The sequence below is a fragment of the Tachyglossus aculeatus genome, chromosome X1 (genome assembly GCF_015852505.1).
Source record: "Tachyglossus aculeatus isolate mTacAcu1 chromosome X1, mTacAcu1.pri, whole genome shotgun sequence".
NCBI classification, from domain to species: domain Eukaryota; kingdom Metazoa; phylum Chordata; class Mammalia; order Monotremata; family Tachyglossidae; genus Tachyglossus; species Tachyglossus aculeatus.
This window is the reverse complement of record NC_052101.1, coordinates 58,779,276-58,792,140: the sequence shown is the minus strand read 5'-3', so window position 1 is coordinate 58,792,140 and position 12,865 is coordinate 58,779,276. Positions and strand designations below refer to the sequence as shown.

General features: G+C 42.3%; 1 protein-coding gene across 1 annotated transcript in view; it reads right to left on the bottom strand.

Moving 5' to 3' along the window:
* Positions 1–12,865, bottom strand: part of GXYLT2 (glucoside xylosyltransferase 2) — a 73,991-nt gene that overhangs the window by 40,933 nt on the left and 20,193 nt on the right. The window contains exons 2-3 of the mRNA XM_038740340.1: positions 6,901–7,090; positions 1,764–1,895 (exon numbers count right to left, since the gene is read on the bottom strand). Of these exons, the coding sequence (XP_038596268.1) occupies positions 1,764–1,895; positions 6,901–7,090 (322 nt within the window). The remainder of the gene's footprint in view (positions 1–1,763; positions 1,896–6,900; positions 7,091–12,865) is intronic.

Sequence of the window (12,865 nt, the reverse complement as noted above, 5' to 3'; positions counted from 1 at the left end):
ACAGTGGCTTCCCTGACAAAAACTTATTCGCCTAAGGTGCTACTGGAATGCACTGGCACTCCACTGCGGTCACTTTGGTTATTAATAATTGTGGTATTTGTTAAGCATTTACTATGTGCCAGGCACTGTACTAAGCACTGGGGTGGATACAAGCAAATTGGGTTGGACACAGGGTTCTAATTCCACCTCTGCCGCTTATCTGCCATGTGACCTTGGGTAAGGCACTTCACTTCTCTGACTCACCGCTCTCATTTGCAAAATGGGGCTTCAATACCCATTCTCCTCCTATTTGAACTGTGGCCCCATGTGGGACCTGATTATCTTGTATGAACCTCAGCCCTTAGTACAGTGCTTAGCACATAGTACCTGCGTAATAAACACCACAGTTATGATGATCAGAGACACCATTATCATTTCATTGTATCACCTCTCTATTGTACTCTAGTGCTGTACCTGGGGAAGCAGCATGGTGTAGTGGATAGAGCTTGGGCTTGGGAGTCAGAAGGTCATGGGTTCTAATCCCGGCTCTGCCACATCTGCTTTGTGGCCTTGGACAAGTCACTTCACTTCTCTGTGCCTCAGTTATCTCATCTGTAAAATGGGGATTAAGACTGTGAGCCCCGTATGGGACAGAGACTGTGTCCAACCCAATTTGCTTGTATCTACCCCAAAGCTTAGTATAGTGTCTGGCACAAAGTAAGCGCTTAACAAATACCACAATTATTATTATTACCTAGCAAGGGCAGAGACAGGTTTACTGCGCGGAAGGAGGCAATGGTAAACCACTTCCGTAGTTTTACCAAGAAAACTCTATGGATACACTACCAGAATGACTGCAGATGGAGGTGGGTCGTTCTGGGAGAGATGTGTCCATGGCGTCGCTATGGGTCAGACACGACTCGACAGCATAAGACAACAACAACAACAAGCATCTAGTACAGTGCTCTACACACAATAGTTCGGTAATAAAATACTAATGAATGAAGAGGATGACATCCGTCAACAAGCTAGGCTGAGCTTTGAAATTCAGACAAGAAGAGGGATATACATTTGCTGCTGCATTTTTTTCATCTCACTCCACTTACTGATCTTTCTGAAGTTATTAAGCGAAAAGCCAATTTTTAAATCTTAAGGAAGGAGCAAAAGAGTAATAACTTCAGACACACTGGCACTGGCATGTAAAGAGCAAAGGAACTGGGATTTTCCATTTAAAATCTGGAGAGGAATTACACTGTTCTCTAAGTTTGAGATTTCTAATTTTGGTGGAAGAGTTACACTGTCACTTTTCAGATGCTGTACTGACCTTATATTTCCGCTATTTAAGTTGGTGCGGCAATGATGATAAGTATTTTAGGAAATGGTAGCCTTCTGAAGCTGAACTTTTTGAAAGATGGGTTAATGATATTTTCTGATCTCGATTCTTGGGAGGAAAGGGCGCTTAAAAGAATTAAGGAAAATTCCTGGCCCAGAAATTAACTACATTTGATTAGAAATGTCCAACACCTAGTGAAGTTAATTGAAGGCGTAACATGGAGCAAAACTAGGTCCTTTACTGTGATATTAAGAAAACACGATATCTAAAAGGCCATTGCCTTTCTAAAAGGGCAAAGCACCAAACATTCTTTTCCAGTAATGTACGAAAAATCAAAGCACATCAAAGAACAGAAGACTAGCATTTTCAGCCCTGAATAAATGTTGACAAACTTTGCCATAGAATACGATTCTTTCCAAAACTACATTTTATGAAAATTGAGTATCCTTACCGGTAGAAAGAGTCGTTGTGCAGCACAGGGTTTGAATAATTTCTTCCATTCCTGAGCATTTCCCACTGAAAAAGTGATGGGATAGATATTGTGTTCAAACTTTTTTGTGTATGAAGAAGGCCACTGCCGTAACTGAAAAATATGGGGAGGAATGAGAGGAAATTAAGAAATACTGAACATTCCAGTGATACCCCCCTTCTAGACTGTGAGCCCGTTGTTGAGTAGGGATTGTCTCTGTTGCCGAATTGTACTTTCCAAGCGCTTAGCACAGTGCTCTGCACACAGTAAGGGCTCAATAAATACGACTGAATGAATGAATGAAATGAACTCAATGATCTCTGTCTATGGTCAACCTTCATCATCATCAACTACTGTACTGCTCTGAAACCGAGACAACTATAGATTAAAATGACAAAACTTTGATGCTTGCAAAGGGAAAACAGACATTTGCATAGCAAAAAAATGCTCAAAATTTGTCAATCCTGACATTCTGTAGACTCCAAGCTCATTTTTTAATGGTGTTTGTTACGCGCTGGCTATGTGCCAGGCACTGTACTAAGTGCTCGGGTAGATACAAGGTGATCAGGTTAGACACAGTCCATGTCCCACATGGGGTTCACAGTCTTAATTCCCATTTTACAGATGAGATAACTGAGGCACGGAGAAGTCAAGTGACTTGCCCAAGGTCACAACTGTTAAGTGGCAGAACCCGGATCAGAACCCAGGTCCTTTTGACTCCCAGGCCTGTTTTCTTTCCACTAGACCACTCTGCTTCTTACTGTTAGACAGGCAACTTGTCTACCAACTCTGTTGTATTGTACTACCCCACGTACATGTTTCTGTACACTGTAAGTGCTCAACAGATACCAATGATTGATCATTTTATTCATTCATTCAATCGTATTTATTGAGTGCTTACTGTGTGCAAAGTACTGTACTAAGCGCTTCGCAGAGTACAGTGCAACAACAGGCAGACACATCCCCTGCACACAACGAGCTCACAGGCTAGAGGGGGAGGCAGAAATTAATATAAATAAATAAATAACCAATATATACATATATGCCGTGGGGATGGGAGGAAGGATGAATGAAGAGAGTGAGTCAGGGCAATGCAGAAGGGAGTGGGAGAATATTTTATGAATGCTATAAATCATTATGAATACAATATGCTAAATCGAATCCAGTCAATCACTTGCAGAGCCTTCTCACTTTCACCAAACCCTACACTAGTTCTTAAATGTTGCCATCATACTGAGGGTGGGAAAGATGGGAGGTAAAGGGACACATACGTCCTCAAATGCTACCACACCCAAAGTTGCTCTCTGATTTAAACATCAGGTAAGCTTGTCTCCTAGAAATAAAAAATTGTGAAATCATCCCAGAGTTAAACTTAAACTTAGAGTCACTTGGACACCACCAACAACAAAAAAAACTGATCCTGGAAATCTACACTACTCTTCGCAGATGAATCAGGAATCCTAAAAAAATCAGCAAAGGACACAGCTCCACATTTAAAGAACCAGTTTTCCTCGGAGAGAGATGGGTGCCACCTTATATTTTCAATTATCTGCACAATAGCATCAATCCATCAATCAATGTTTCTTCTTAATAATAATAACAATAATGTTGGTATTTATTAAGCACTTACTATGTGCCAAGCACTGTTCTAAGCTCTCGGGTAGATACAAGGTAATCAGGTTGTCCCACATGGGGCTCATAGTCTACACCCCCATTTTATAGATGAGGTAACAGGCACAGAGAAGTTAATTGACTTACCCAAGGTCACACAGCTGACAAGTGGGGGAGCCGGGATTAGAGCCCATAACCTCTGACTCCCAAGCCTGTGCTCTTTCCACTAATCCGCCCTGTTTCTTGAGCACTTACTGTGTGCAGAGCACTGTACTAAGGGCTTGGGAGAGTACAGTGCAACAGAGTTGGTAAACACGTTCCCTGCCCACAACAAAGAGCTTACAGTTTAGAGGGGGAGATAGGCATTAATATAGATAAATTGGGGTTATGTGCATAAGTCACTCCTATGAATCAACACCTTATCATGACAGGAGAGTCTGCATATGCCAATGAAGTTTAGAACTGTGCCACTGAGAGATATTCTCTTGCCAGGTTTACCCATAATGGAAAGGTCTAAGCCGAAGCGGTAGACAAAGTCGACGCACCTGTGCTGGGCAGCAGTGGCATGGGAAAGAGTCAAAGTGATGATCAAGCGATCGAAATGTTGATCAAAGACAACAGCAGAGACTTAAGTTTTTACTGAGTGGAAGAAGGTAATGGTAAACCACTTCTGTATTCTTTTCCAAGAAAACTTTATGGATACACATACCAGAACGACTGTAGAAGAGCAAAGATAGGACGTTCTGGAAAAAAATGCACCCATTGAGTCGCTATGGATCGGAAATGACTTGATGGCATTTGATGATGATGATGATAATGATTTGCTTAAGTGTTCTGGGGCTGAAGGTGGGGTGAATATCAAGTGCTTAAAGGGTTACACAACCAAGTGCATAGGTGACGCAGAAGGGAGAGGGAGTAGGGGAAATGAGGGCTTAATTAGGGAAGGCCTCTTGGAGGAGGAGGGATTTTAGTAAGGCTCTGAACTCATTCATTCATTCAATCGTATTTATTCAGCACTTACTGTGTGCAAAGCACTGCACTAAGCGCTTGGGAGAGCACAATACAATAATAAACAGAAACATTCCCTGAAGGTGGCAAGAGTGGTGGACTGTCAGATATGAAGGGGAAGGGAATCCCTGAAAGTGTGCTGAAATTTCTTCAGGTGATGATTTTAAGGTGACTGTGAGCTCATCCTCTAGTCAGTAGATGGCAAAACTAGTAAGGGATCTGAAACTCAGTTTTGAGGTACCTCTAGACTTTAAGCTTGTTGTGGACAGGGACTGTGTCTACTGACTCCATTGTGTTGTATTCTCCCGAGGGCTTAGTACAGTGCTCTGAACATGGTATGCACTCAATAAATACCAGTGATTGACTACAGAGTTGAAAGTGGCTGGGGTCGGGGGGAGGGGATGATAAATTTCATCTTGCTTACAGAGCAATACAATATTCATGCTTTCTTGGTGCCTTCTGGATCTATACTTCTATTTATTTATATTGATGCCTGTTTACTTGTTTTGATGTGTGTATATATATATATGTAAATATATATATATATACATCTATAATTCTATTTATTTATATTGATGCCTGTTGACTCGTTTTGATGTCTGTCTCCTCCCTTCTAGACTGTAAGCCCATTGTGGGCAGGGATTGTCTCTTTATTGCTCCACTGTACTTTCCAAGTGCTTAGTACAGTGCTCTGCACACAGTAAGCACTCAATAAATATGATTGGATGAATGAATATGCATTGTTCTATGCATCTTTCAGAACTTTACATAGCATAGAGACAACTTAAAACTCACAATCTAAAAGGGTAATGCTACCTGGTGTTGAGCTCTCTAGCAGTTACCAAGATAGAGAATTTACAATCTAATGGAGAGGTAATTAACACATCTATTAACCCACACATTCGATCTGCACTAAATCCTGTCAGATGAATCTTCACAACGTTGCTAAAATCTGCCTTTTCCTCTCCATCCAAACAGCTACCACGTTAATTCAAGCACTTTTCCTACTGCGCCTTGATTACTGTATCAGCCTCCTTGCTGACCTCCTTTGCCTCCTGTCTCTCCCCACTCCAGCCCATACTTCACTCTGCTGCCTGGATCATTCTTCTACAGAAACATTCAGTCCATGTTTTCCCACTCCTCAAGAACCTCCAGTGGTTGCCCACTGGCTTTAAGCACTCAATCACTTTGCCCCCTCCTACCTTACCTTGCTGCTCTCCTCTTACAATCCAGACCACACACTTCGCTTCTCTAATGCCACCCTATTCAGTGTACCACAATCTCGTCTATCTCGCAGCTGACCCCTCGCCCATGTCTCGCCTCTGGCCTGGAACGCTCACCCCCTTCAAATATGACAGAACACCCTCTCCCCACCTTTGGTGCTTAGAACAGTGCTTTGCATGTAGTAAGTGCTTAATAAATGTCATCATTATTATTATTATTAAAATTCCATCTCCTCCAAGAGGCCTTCCCGAACTAAGCCCTCATTTCCTCTACTCCCTCTCCCTTCTGTGTCACTTTGGATTATGTTGTCAGCCCCACAGCACTCATGTACATCTCAAAAATTTATTTATTTACATTAATATCCATCTCCCCCTCCAGATTGTAAGCTCATTATGGGCAAGGAACGTTCTACCAACTGTTATATTGTATTCTCCCAAATGCTTAGTACAGTGCTCTGCACAGTTAAGCACTCAATAAATACGATTGATTGATTGATCTACCCAAAAAGATATAACTCCCATTTCATGTCTGTATGTGGGTGGAGGTTTATATGTGTGCCTCTGTGTATAGGTGGTTGTGCTTCAGTGTGGGTGTGTGTAAAGTCAGTATGTGAATCGGTAGGTGTCTGCACCTGAATGTTAGTAGTTGTGTCTTTGTGTGGATAGGTGAGTGTGTTGTCTGTTTGTCGGTGCAGTTGCTCTTCTCCACATCTTCCTAACTCTGGTGCGGCAGGTCAATTCTGCTAACACACACATAGTTTACGGAGATATTCACAAATGAAGGTAGGCACTGATAAGAATAATAATAATTGTGGTATTCGTTAAGCGCCTATGTGCCAAGTACTGTACTAAGCTCTGGTGCAGATACAAGGGAATCAGGTCAGGTTTCTACAGGAGCAACATTGCCTAGTGAATGGAGTATGGGTCTGGGAGTAAGAGGACTTGGGTTCTAACCCTGGCTCTGCCACTTGCCTTCTATGTGACTTTGGACAAGTCACTTCACTTCTCTGTCTCAGTTTTCTCAACTGCAAAATGGGGATGAGCCCCAGGTGGAACAGGGACAGTGTCTGACCAATTACCTTGCATCTACCCCAGCGTTTTGAACAGTGCTTGACACATAGTAAGCACTAACCAATACAACACTACTATTACTACTCATAAGAAAAATAATAAATAACCAGACACATTTTTTCCTTAGTAAATTCTAATTCCTCCCAGACTGCTTTTTTTTCCCCAAATCTGAGCTTTTCAGATAGATACTATTTTCAGAAATTCACCTTGTTATCAAACTCGGGCATTAGAGAATCCTCGGCAAAGATGTGAAATCGAACCTTCCCATAGCTGAAAAGCACAACGGATTTTAGCATATTAAGTGTCTCCTCCAGGCGACCTCCACATGCCACAACAGCCAGATGCATCCACTGCTCAGCTGGCGCTGCTCTGAAATGTTGTTGCTTCCCGGGTTTCCTGCAAATAAAATACAACCAGCAGAGACCCATGAAACAGTCACATGATTTTTGCATCCACTGTTTCTCCCACTTTTGCCTTGGAGTTTTCCCCCTCCTCCTTCCTTCCCGCTTTCCTGTTTATGAGTCTCATTTCCCCCAAATCTCCTAATCTTGTTCCCTTCCCTTGCTGCTTCCATCTCTCATCGTCCCCTCTCGCTTCCTGTCTCCCATTTTCTCCAGTACTGTTTTCTTCTCCTATTATCTCCCCGCACCATCCTTTCCCTTCCCTTTGCTCTCCTCCCCGTCCTTCCCTTTTCCCTTTATCTTCCTGTTTCCCTTCTTTCCCTTGATCTTTCCCTCTTAGTCCCATTTGAGCTTTCTTCCTTCCTTCTCTGCCTGGATTCCTGTCTTCTCTCAGTCCCTCTAGACTGTCAGCTCGTTGTGGGCAGGGAATGTGTCAGTTTACTGTTCTATTGTACTCTCCCAAGCGTTTAATACCATGCTTTTCACACGAGCGCTCAATAAATACGACTGATTGAATTAATTCCCCTTTTTCTCTCTCCTCTTTCCCTCACCTTTCAAACTCACTCATCTCTGCCCGCCTACTTCTTTTTCTTTCCGATTCTACAATGGCAACCCAAAAACGAAACATAAGGAAGAAGCAAGAGAATAAAAATCTTCTCTGTGTTGCTCAGAGCGTGAGCAAATTTTAGTAGGTTTTTCCCTTTCTAGGGCTCATGGCCCTGATCCCAGATGGGGAACTAATGCCCCTCACATACCAAGATCACGCAGGGACTGCTGTCACCGTGGTACATAGTGGATTTTAAAGTTAATCGTGCCACAAGGGGTCACATCATACCCCTTGGAAAACAAATACCTACTAAGGACTTTTCCGGCTTCCTTATAGCACCCATTAGTAGCGCATGACCAAACAAAAGTCAACAAAATGTACTTATCTAAAGATGAGTGCTTTTCCAATTTTTGTTCCTTACAAATCTTCCCTGTTGCCTCTGCCTCTTCTTCTCTCTTCTCAGCCTTCCCCGATTAATTCCCAACACCCAAGTCACGTCAAACCAATATTCACTCTCAGCACTTGTGTATTTATGCTCATCCTCAGTCCTTATGCAAAACTGCTGAGTCATTTGTGCAATTAACTATTTATTCAGCTACTTCATCCTGATATAGTCCGACTACTATCTGCTGTTATAGCCGTGTTCCCCCTCCTGCTTCCTCTTTTAGCAAATTATTTATGTCTGCTTGTCTTCCCCAATTACATTATAGGTCCCCTGATGGACTGGAGCCATGCTGCCTCACTGACCTCGCAGCCTCCTGTCTCTCCCCACTCTAATCCACACTTCACTCTGCTGCAAGAATCATTTATCGGCAAAGTCATTCAGTTCAGGTCTCCTTACTCCTCGAGAACCTCCAGTGGCTGCCCATCCACCTCCGTGTCAAATAAACTCCTTAACCTTGGCTTTAAAGCGCTCAATTCAGCTCGCCTCATCCTACCTCCTCTCATGAATCTCCTTCCTAGCCTAGGCCGCACACTCCGCTCCTCTAGCGCCAGCTTACTCGCTGTGCCCACAATCTTGTCTATCTCGCTGCCGACCCCTTTTCTGCATCCTCCTCCTAGCCTGGAACTCACCTACCCTTCCATATATGCCAGACCACCACTCTCTCCACCTTCAAAGCATTACTATGGTCCCACCACCTCCAAGAGGCCTTCCCCGATTAAGCCCTCTTTTCCCTGGCTCATTCTTTCTTCTTCGTTGCCTATGCACTTCAATCTGTGACCTTTCGACAGTTGATATCTGCCCACCCTCATTCCCAAAGCACGTATGTGCGTATCTTTAAATTATATAGTAGAAATTATCTATTTATTCACATTAATGTCTCTCTCTCCATCTAGACTGTTATGAACAAGCAACATGTCTGCTAATTCTGTTGTATTGCACTCTCCCAAGCGCTTAGTACAGTGCTCTGCACATGGTAAGCGCTCAATAAATACCATTGATTGATCGATTGATGTCTTTTTGCTTCTTAGGTACTCTCCCAAGCGCTTAGTACAGCACTTTTCATGCTACAGACGTTCAATAAATACCATCGAATTGGTTGCTATTTTCCTGCTCTGCATCACCCTTGGTGGCCACATTTAGCCATTTACAACTATCCAGAGCTGAAGACCTAGATCACTATGGGTATTAATTCATTCATTCATTCAATCGTATTTATTGAGTGCTTACTGTGTGCACAGCACTGTACTAAGCGCTTGGGAAGTACAAGTTGGCAACATATAGAGATGGTCCCTACCCAACACGGGCTCACAGTCTAGAAGGGGGATCTGAATTAATGATACAGATGGTGATATTGCTAAGCTCGTGAAAGTCAACAAAAATATTAAGCCATTTAAAACATAACAGATCTTCCTGTTTACATCAAAGTACAATTTTAGACTCACAGTTAAACTCTGGTAATAGCAGGATGAGTCACTGTTTGGATCACTAATGGTGATCCAGACTTGTGTGTCTGCAGTAAGGGAGGGGTACCTAATGACTCCTGGCTGTAAATTCAATATATTTGGAAACCTAACAGCTAATCTTGAACAAATGGTTGTTATCTGCACTACATTTTTATGAGTTCCATATCTATCATTGCCAAGAAAATTAGATTTATGCATAGCTAGACAAGAAGACAATGGATCACAATTCTTCCTTTCAATACACTTCCACTTAAAATAGGTGAAATTCATGTTAACCCATTCAGATTAAAAAAAAAATAGAGAGGACTGCATGACCACTATGCAAACAAGAAATACTTAAGACAGAGAGAACATGGAGGAGGAATAATAATGTTATGAGCTGGCTTCTAAAGATGGCAAAATTCTTAGTGAACACAAATTCTATAACAATCAAATCTCACTGCATCTCTGTGAGGAGCCATCACATTCATTTCAGAGGGGAACACAGGAAGCACGGAGAGGTGAGATGATGATAATAATAATAATGGTATTTGTTAAGCACTTACTATGTACAAGGCACTGTACTGAACACTGGGGTAGATGTAAGATAATTGCATTGGAGACTGTCTCTGTCCCACACAGGGCTCACAGTCTTAATCCCCATTTTACAGTTGAGGGAACTGAGGCACAGAGAAGTGAAGTGACTTTCCCAAGGTCACACAGCAGAAAAGTGGCAGTATTAGAACCCAGGTCCTCTGACTCCCAGGCCTGGGCTTTTATATGCAGAAATTAGCAACACAATCCAAGAGTCCTGCTTCCTAAAACCCTGGATTCATCATCCTCTCCTTTTAAAACAACATATATTCCAATCAAAGAACTAGAGCCTTGCCACAAATGCACACATAATCATATTTTCCAGAGACTCGGACAACTGTAACTGAAACTATCACAAAAAATTGGAAGAAGAAGAATACTTTATCTGGACTCTAGCGTCTTTCTAAAAAATGTTTTAGTATAGTGTCAGCACACTGGTGCTATATACTTATCTCCCCTTAGAAGGAGTTGAAACAACCTGCACAGATTGGAAAATTTTGCAATCTGTTCATCTCCCACCAAATTTTGGTATATGGGTGATAGGTATGCATACCTTGCTGGAAAACTCAGGCAACTTGTTGAGCTCAGAAGAAGAAATTTACCTTAATCCTGTTTCCTTTGTAACTCCATGAAAATTGTGTTTAGAGTGTAGCAGAGCATCACATGCATAGAAGTAGCGAATACATAATATTGGCAACGGCCATTTGTCACGTTTCTCAGGATTCAGTCACAGTCCTCTCCATTTTTCACTGTCACTCCTACTTTCAGTTCCTTTTCCTACTAAATCGATCTATCGATCAATGGTACTTATTGAGTGCTTACCATGGGCAGAGCCCTGTACTAAGCATTTGGGAGAGTACAACACAACACAGGTAGCAGACCCAATCCCTGTCCACATGAGATTACAGTCTAAAAGCTTATTAAAGACTCCCCCTAGCCACAACCAAAAATCAAAACAAATTTGTGTGTGTGTGTGTGGAGAGAGAGAGATAGAGAGAGACCAGAATTTAGCCTTGATGGGTTTCTGCTTCCTTGCTATGATTTGGGTTGCTTCAGCAGCATGAGAAGCAGCATGGCCTAGCGGCAAGAGCCCAGGCTCAGGAGTCAGAGGTCGTGGATTCTAATCCCTGTTCCTCCACTTATCAGCTGTGTGACTTTGGGCAAGTCACTTAACTTCTCTGTGCCTCAGTTACCTCATCTGTAAAATCTGTAAAGTCTGTGATCCCCACGTGGGACAACCTGATTACCTTGTATCTACCCCATGCTTAGAACAGTGCTTGGCACATAGTAAGTGCTTAACAAATACCATTATTATTATTATTATTATTCAGCTAATAGGATAATACCTAGATCCACTCCCCCAAGGCCAATCAATCAATTAATCCAATCATATTTATTGAGTCCTTACCTTACCATACTAAGCGCTTGGGAGAATACACTACATAAAAGAGTTGGTAGACAAGTTCCCTGCCCACAGTAAGCTTATGAGTCTAGAGGGGGAGACAGGCATTAATATAAATAAATAAAGCATTTAGAAATACCATAAAAAAATACCTGACATCAGTACTTTCCTGGCTGCCTGAAATGTTAATGGCTTAAAATTCTTGGGCTTTAGACTTAATTAAACCTCAATTTCCAGAGTGTATAAATAATGAAATACAGCATTTATGTGAAGTGGTATTTACTTTCAGGCCTATTAGTGCAAAAACACTGAATTATTAAAGTGAATAAATTGGCTGCTCACAGGCAAACCCTCTTTCCTCTGTCTTCTGCTACCTCTCTGTACAATGCTTCTTCTTGAGTCACTAAATCAATTCAAAAGAATCCCATTGTTGTGATCCTGGCTTAGGGCTGACAGATAAGCTTTAGGAAGTCCCATTGCTCCACCACGATGCTGGAGATATTGCCTTCTCCTACCGGGGGAAAACCAAGACAGCAACCTTGAACTGGAAGATGTAAGCCAGAGAAATTATTTTCTGGTGAAATGAACCTCGAGAACTCACTTCTCGAGAAACACCCGATCACACTCACCACTCAGAGAGAGAAACACCCAATCAACAGCCGGGTTGACTCTGGCACACAAATCACAGTTATGATAACATCCAGGACATGTATTCAATTAAGCCTACAATTGGATGAAACGGCCTAGCTAACTGATCCAGCTAAAACTGTCCCCCTCATCATCATGAATGGCCTTTCGGAGTTCCTATTGTGAGCAAAATGCTGTATCAGGTGATTGGAAAAACCATCCTGCTTAATGGGGGAGACGAGTGGACACAGATTGCCATATATAATAATAATAATTGATAATAATAATTACTATTATGGTATTTAAGCGCTTACTGCGTGCCAGGCACAATAGGTAAAGATGGAGGGGATACAATTATAAACACCTGTGAACTAGCAAATGCCCAATAAGTAGCTATGGACATGGGATGCTAATGGTGGCATAACCAGGAAGGAGCAGGGGAGAGGAGGAGTGGTTAGGGCGTGCCCCTGTGAGGTGGCTCATTCATTCATTCGCTCATATTTATTGAGCGCTTACCGTGTGCAGAGCACTGTACTAAGTGAAGTACCTCCAATGATAACAATAATAATAATTGTGATATTTGTTAAGGGCTTAATATGTGCCAAGCACCGTACTAAGTGCCGGGGTGGAGACAAGCAAATCAGGTTAGACACAGTCCCTGTCCCATGTGGGGCTCACAGTCTCAATCCCCATTTTACAGATGAGGTAACTGA